We start from the raw sequence: 8,003 nt of genomic DNA, 5'->3' as shown, positions 1-8,003 counted from the left end.
TTCCGAGGGTTTTGATAGCCACACTATTGAATTGAAATTTGAAGGTGCAAATAACTTAGTTATCTTTTAAGACAAGTTCCATCATCTAACTGCTGCCTTTGTCTCTCCAAGGCCCTCCCAAATGGAAACAAAATGCTCCAACAGACTCCGACATTCTAGTAGGCCAAACTACATCTTTCTCCTGTTTGGCTACTGGCTATCCAGCACCAACTATACGTTGGTTTTGGCAAAAATGTTAGTACACATCGACACGTTTAACTCGATTCTCTTCAATTGTTTTCGACCACTTCGACTCTTTCACGAATCATACTTCGCTTTAAATCTTATATCGCAACTTTAGGTTTAAAATAGGCGCCCTTAAAATGTTCAAAATGCCACCGTTTTGGCGTATTTGTAGCGACCACCATCACCGCCTCGCCCTTCGCCAACTCTAACATTGTCATCTACTCTTCTTGAACTAAGGAAGAACGAATCGCCATTCTATAAATCATTTAAATTACTGATCCTTTAAGTTATAGCGAGTGTTAGAAGCTCTTATCATTGACAAAAGCGGAACCATGGCGGGATATTACATAGTTTTATTTTTCTTTTTAGTCGGATGCTACGCTTCTGGTACGTTCTCTATACCCCATTATCATTCCATTTGTCCCGAATGTCTAGGAATATGTATAAGAAAGACTAGGGGTTCTTGAATTGTGCTATGTAGATATTTAAAAATACTTTCAGTTTCGTTATATGCTTCCTTAATTTATATTTGGGGTAAAAGGAAGCAACGGTGAGACCCGAAATAACTGCAGCATAAAAATCGATAATTTGAAAGGGTAGATAGGTAAAGAAGAAGGTTAAAAACAATCAAAAGTAGTATGGCTCCACCATATGTCTATAACTTTGTTCCATAACTTGTTAAGTTAGTCTAAATAATTACTGATAGCTATGTGTGAAGTGACGTGGAATTGACGTCATATCTAAAAAGATAACAGCTAAAAATACGCAACTTAAAACTAATTATCATTTTCCCACCATGTCGACGAGCTAAAGAACGCGTATTAGTCCTAAAGATTTAGATTGAAGTCCTCCAAAAAATTATGTTCATTCTAGAAATGGCACGTAGTAAAACTTACAAACTTACGCGGACATTATTATAAAGGTATGGTATCACTAATTTTCAATTTCTAAACTCAATATACCAGAACCTCCCAGCATGGAAGCGATAGCTTTCATTCCCAAGAAACCGTCTCTGGGAAAGAGTGCCCAAACTTCTTGCGTTTTATCTCAAGGCAGCCTGCCCCTTTCATTAACGTGGTTCCACAACGGACGAAAAATTCTTCCGGACGGAAAGAACATTATCATTAACAAACTGCACGACCATTCATCCAATTTAGTCATAATAAGCTTAGAAGTTGATCATATCGGGAATTTTACTTGCGAGGCGATAAACCCGTTTGGCAAAGATAGTTCCACGACCTTCATCTACCTGGAAGGTATATTCATACAACACCAAAATCGAGGGGCTAACCACTTCACTGTTTTCTGTACACTTATTACCCAATCAGCGATTTAGGAATTATTACAACGATTACGGGCTGATTACAGAGATATTTCAGTTTGATTACATCGTACGAAATGATTACAGAGTGTTTAGGGATTGATAACAAAATGATAAGGGGTTGATTACAAAAAGATAGGTTGATTGCAAAATGATAAGGGCTTGATTATAAATGATAAATGGTTGATTGCAAAATGATAAAGGGTTGATTACAAATGATAAAGGGTTGATTGCAAAATGATAAGGGGTTGATTACAAATGATAAAGGGTTGATTGCAAAATAGTTACCGAGCGATTACTGCGATTACGTGGTGATTACAAAGCGGTTACTATAATAATATTAGCCAGCGTGTACATCGATTAAGGCAATTGGTCAGCCTCTCGAGTCAAATTGACAAAAACCTCAAAAATTGAAATTAAATCATACATTTTAGTTCCACCGTCTATCATCTCGGGTCCCTCTGATTTGGACGTAATTCGTGACGCATCGGCGTACATTAATTGCAAATCCAAAGGATTCCCCAAACCCACCATTAGCTGGTCCCGAAAAAGTGAGTGAAAGAGTCGAACGAACTGGCGAAAAAAGTCCCCCCCCCCCCCCATACGAATAGTAAATAATGTTAAAATATGCAAACTCAACAGCCGACGGACCTATTGAAAACCTGGGCAACGACGTCAAGCGGAAGGTGTTTGAAAATGGAACGCTTTGGTTGAATCAAGTGACAGTCCAGGACTCCGGACGATACATTTGCGAGGTGGACAATGGGGTGGGCGAAAAACTGACCGCATCGGCAATTCTGAGAGTACACGGTGAATATATTTTATTTACTGGGTTTTACTGAAGCGAACGAATAAAAGTCGCACCATTTAAGGAACCTATTTCTCAAGTCATGCTACTGATATTAAAAATTAAGTACTTCAGCCAGCATATGTGGAATTATTTCATAAAATTTCGTAAAATTTTTATATATTCCACGCCAGTTTATTACGTAGTCCTTTTATTTTAAAACCTCGAATACCTAAAACCAGAGAAGTAATTTTTCAATTTGGTTTCCTCGGTAGATTATGCCGACGACTAACTTATCGCTATTTTAGTCACTGCTAAAGAAATTTCGCTTCAATTAGAAAACAGTACAAAAAATGTATTTGTTCCAAAATGTTTCAGAACCGCCAGTGATCATCACGGATTTCCAAACATTCACTAGCAAGAAAGGTCAGATCACCAAGATAAAATGCAGCGCCAAAGGAGAGAGTCCGATTATGTGGGAGTGGACCAAAGCTGGGAAACATCTGCAAGTCTTTCACGGAGACCGCTTGGAAGCGACCGAGGAGACCAAGGCCGCTTTCGTGTCTTCTGAACTGGTCATCAGGGACACCAAAACGGAAGACGCCGCCGTTTACGAGTGCAAGGCTAAGAACAAATTCGGCGAGACATCGGGGACGGCGGAGTTGACCGTCCTCGAGCCACCGGACTCCCCGAAGGATGTGAAAGTCACCGAAATTGCGAGCCGATTCCTTAGGCTGTCTTGGAGAACGTCCTATTCCGGTAACAGCCCCGTGCTTCATTACAGAGTGCGATATTGGACCAATGATGGTAAGGATGCTGTTATGTCACGTTTTATCATAAACTAAAAATCATGTTCCAAAAGTGTGTCGGTTAATCGGAATAATTTCCATTATTCAAATTCAAATTTCATATTGTTTATAAGATAAATGTAAAATTAAGGTCATGCTTAAAAAGATAATTAAAATTGACGTCATACCTACAAGATAATAAAAATTAACGTCATATCTAAAAATATTTAAATAAACCATAGAATCGTTTGAAAATTGTGTTTTGGGAAGGAATGCATGAGTCACGTGACAAAAGAGGAGGAGCTTCTTGAAAGTCGTCCCGAATTTTTCGAACGATTCTGTGGACCTTTAAAAACAAATTATCATGTGCCAATCTTACGTCTAGAGATCGGCGTTTGAATAAGAAATTATCTAATTATTTATTTTTATTCATAACCGCAAATTATCCAAAAAATATACGAAAAAACCGATTATTTTTGAATGTTAAATCGTTGTTTATTCGTATAAAATGTTCATAAAAAACAGTTAACCAAACTTTTTATGGGTAATCGAAATTTTGCCGGTTAATTTATTCGTTCCGCCGACCTCTACTTACGTCTAGGCATGGTTGCCTCCACGTGTACTCACTGTGGCAAAGAGCACGTATTAGTTATAATGGTGTAGTCCACCAAAACCTTTTGGTCATTCTAGAAATCGCTCTCAGTAGAAATTTAACCGATACACTTATGCGAAATCATTATAACTTATGGTAGAAGATAGAGAACTGACACTTATGTGAAAAGAAGCTGTAAACTGAAGGTTTTATTTTAGGAAAAGGAAGACGCTTGCAGGAAGCGCACGTCCCCAAAGAAATCTCGATTCAGCTGAAAAATCTCCATCCGGGGGTTAAGTATCACATTTTGGTCGTGGCTGAAAACTCGGTAGGTGCCGGAAACCCGTCCACGCCCATTGAAGTGACTACGACGGAAGAAGGTAGGACCTAAACTTCCTTAAAGCAACGTTACGCAACCCAATCCAATAAAAACCTTCCGAAAACATTCAGAACCAAGTTCGCCTCCTACTGACGTTATGGTTCAAGTCATCGATTCTACCAATTTGAAAGTGACCTGGAAAGCTCCGCCGAAAGACACCTGGAACGGTCGCCTGACCAGCTACCAAGTGGGATTTCGTCTACACGGAGTGGAATTGGCCTATCGCTTTGAGATGGTTCGAATGCGGGAACAGAAATCACCAGAACTGACCCTGTCTGGACTTCAACCTTCCACTCGATACGACGTCATTGTCCGGGCCATCAACGCGGCGGGAATGGGGCCTTGGTCTCCGGAAATAACAGCCTACACGTCCAGCGGAAGTAAATCGTATTAAAACATCCCAAGATGTTTGGGAACCCCAAATTAACAAGCTTACAATTCTATGGCAGATCCACCAAATCCGCCTATTTTGAGGATAGCTTCATCAACGAGTCATTCTTTACAACTGGAATGGGATATCCACGGACTGGGCAAACCCGACGCCGTAAAACGTATGTAATGGTAGGAACTGGTAACGTACGAATCTACCCCCTTGAGGCCTGCTATAGTAACATCTACTACCTTACTATCTTAAGTATAATTTGCTACGGAAAAGTTCGATTAAGGTCCAAATTTAGTATTTGGTATTGGTGACCAGTGGCGGATAGATATTGACGCGGGCTTTGCATGTGACTTGATGATTTGTTATTACACCCATAGCTCAAGATGTCTTTTAGCGCCCCCCCCCCCCCCCTGAGTTTTTTCTGTATCCGCCACTGTTGGCGACTGTAAACGAGTCTACTCGTACGTTCTCAGCAACCAAATAAGACCTTCGTCTAATAAGAACATCGTACTTCTTTTGGATAGAATTTGTGTTAGAATATGGAAAAGCGGGAAAAATGAACGAGAAGGTTCATATACCCGGAAGCAGGCGGAAGTTGCTTCTAAGAGGGCTGGAAGGTAACATCCGGTACGAGCTGAGAATGGCTTCCTACAACGAACACGGACTAAGCGCCTACTCACCCACTGTCTCAGAAACCACCATGGATTTCCGTAAAAACAAAATAACTTTATATAATCCTAATGAGAAGCAAATTAACTATGCGTCATAAACAGAATCTGAAGCTATGACGCAAGAAAACGAAGCGACACCATTTTACTTGCGTCTCTATTTCATTCTACCCGTGGCCATTTCGGTAACCGTGGTTGTATCGACGTTGGTAGTGGCCTGGGCTTGCGTGGCTCGCACTAGGGCGCTTGAATCAGCCAGTCATCTACTCAGGGAGACCCCTTACGACTACTGCGCTAAAATGCCCCTGGCTCCTCAACCTCAAATTCCAATCAACGCTGCGACACTCAGACCCGATCACCGGCAAATTAATTTGGAAGAGGCCTACGATCTACCCTGGGATATGACTGTAAGTTTGAATTTGACCAATCACACTTAACATCGTACCAGTATAATTGATTAAGAGTATTTTTTACAGTTAGGAGATGGTAGCTACACCAGATTACCCAATGGCGATGGTCGAAGAACCATCAGAGCCGATCACAATAGAAGGTCACGATAAACCATCTGAACGCACACTTTACTACCCCCAGAACGCAGAAAATCCGGACAGTATACGCTCAATGCTAAGAGTGTCCAGGTCACCTCACGGTATAATGTAGGAAAAATAATCGCAATTTTCCTACCTTTACATCTGGTCATCTGAAACTCTCGTCCTTCCAAGTAGTCAAGATTAAATCCACTGTCCAGTAGCTGTTGCCATGACGTTTTTACAATTTAGAATCAGTTCCTAATTTTAACTTTGAATACGCTGTCTGCCACCACGTTTTGCAACGTCATTTTTACCGTAGTCTTTTTGAAATACTAAAACTTTAAGCAATATAAAAAGTACACTGTCTTGTATATTGACAAATTTTCTACTCTCTATAACGTCGAAATGTATCTAGTCGTTAAAAAGACAAAGGCCCCTAAGTTAGTAAGCCTTTGTCGTTCAATTTAGGTAAAAAGAGTGCCATTTTAAACGTGTAAAAGATGTCAAGTAGAATTTTGAACAAGGCTTAAGCGATATTTTATTAGTTGCCAATTGTTTCGATTTAACTAATCGTACACTATATTTAAACAAGTTCTCTATTTTAAAATGTAAAAATACGTGTGATCCCCCTCCTCTCTAACCTACTCAATTTTGTATATAAAAAGCCATAATAATTAATTTAAATACTCACATTAGCGTATATGATATGCCAACTTTATGAACAAAAGACATTCGTGATGTACATTGATTTCATACTCGTTTTTAGAATAAAGTTTACAATAAAATATTACATTGTATCCAAGTTATTTCATCCAAACGGTCATGATTAGAAGCAGCCAATAGCGATGTAAAACGTGTCCGCCCGAACATCGTTGCCAGCCTGAAAGATTTATCATAACGACAACCGAAAATTATCCAATTTATCTTACGATAGAAAACACCTAATAACATTTGAAAACTAATAAAATCAACATATATGTACGATTTTTGAGTATATTTAACTCTTTTCGATCGTTAAATGTCCACTTATACTCACCCAACATGAATGTCAACTTCCAATGCAAGCTCAAATGTAGAGGCGAAACGATGGGGCTTTAGTGGGGTACATTGCAAGAAAGCTCCTGGCCATAGATAAAATAACTGCGTATATAGATAGGAAACTTCAATGGGCAAACTGACTTTCACCAGATTCCCTTGACATCTAGTGACTGCGCCAGTTGGCTGTGTTCTCAAGAGCGTAGAAATTATACAAGAAATAGCGTGTAAAAAAAACTAGAAATCTTTACTGAATGATATTTCTTTGTGCTTATTTTAAATTTGCTTTCAGTACATGAAAACAGTACTTTTAATACACCTAGCTCACTTAAGCCTTTGAAATTTGCATTGCGACATACATTCAGCCAATTTCAGTATCATTTAAATAATATTTTAACATACCTTAACCTTGGATTAATAACAAAAGCTAAATAATTATAATTCATCATACTTTTTTTATCCTAAGCTCGTATAAGTCATAACTTATGGAATAAAAACGCGAAGCCAGGCATTTTGGATTAAAAATATAAGTTTATATTATTAATCCAAGCTGAAGCATTAAAGCAATGTTTATAGCCAAGGCTTACGCTGAGCTAAGAGTAGTGCGAACTTCACCAAATAATATTATTCGGGTGCTGCCACCAGATGTCGAACCAAATTTGGGAGTCACCTCTACAACATATAGTTTCCTATATATATACGAAGTTATTTTATCTATGCACCTGACTAACCTATTCGCGACCGAAAACTATCGCTACGTCGCCTTTGGTTCGCCATTGAAACCTTGATAGGTAATAGCTAAAGCAGGCGCTATTAGTTTTTGCTCATCGTTATTCTTAAATTTGACTTTCTAAATAATGATACTTTCATTTTAAAATAGTTTTCTTTTACGTATATTTTTATAAATTTATTTAAGAAAAAACGTTCTTAAGACTTTTTAATTTTCCTGTAGCAGACACTAAATCAAAGGTGCTACCTAAACTCATTTCGGTCGCGAATTGAATGACCGTACATGTTACCAAGGCTCAAATAATCGTACGAAACTATAGACTTTTGCTTAGGAAATATAGCGCCATCTGCCTTAATATCCGCCAACTAAATATGTGAAGAAATAGCAGACGACTTTTGAATTTCTATGTTTTTCGGTTGAACTTTCAGTTGTTGCGCAGAGATATTTTGAACGAGCAGATAGCTTTCATATATTAAATTTATAACGGTCGGTAGGCGGCGATACTTATGACCAAAATTTAAACTACGCACGAAGCCTATAGTTATGGTACGGAGTTGACAACGCTG

At 38.8% G+C, this 8,003-nt stretch overlaps 1 protein-coding gene across 1 annotated transcript; it reads left to right on the top strand.

Annotated features, from left to right (window-relative positions):
• The first annotated feature begins 486 nt into the window (after window positions 1-486).
• Window positions 487-6,412, top strand: LOC149942791 (cell adhesion molecule Dscam1-like). The gene is made up of 11 exons (XM_090178967.1): window positions 487-612; window positions 1,191-1,481; window positions 1,981-2,097; window positions 2,189-2,356; window positions 2,712-3,140; window positions 3,932-4,093; window positions 4,164-4,472; window positions 4,542-4,643; window positions 4,999-5,184; window positions 5,248-5,549; window positions 5,619-6,412. Exons 1-11 carry the CDS (start codon window positions 558-560, stop codon window positions 5,700-5,702), a joined length of 2,205 nt encoding a protein of 734 aa, XP_090035093.1. The 5' UTR covers window positions 487-557; the 3' UTR covers window positions 5,703-6,412.
• Window positions 6,413-8,003: the final 1,591 nt, after the last annotated feature.

The sequence above is a fragment of the Leiobunum rupestre genome, chromosome 6 (genome assembly GCF_980474605.1).
Source record: "Leiobunum rupestre chromosome 6, qqLeiRupe1.1.hap1, whole genome shotgun sequence".
Taxonomy (NCBI): domain Eukaryota; kingdom Metazoa; phylum Arthropoda; class Arachnida; order Opiliones; family Sclerosomatidae; genus Leiobunum; species Leiobunum rupestre.
The sequence above is the reverse complement of the archived record's forward strand: the minus strand, read 5'-3'. Positions and strand labels throughout refer to the sequence as shown.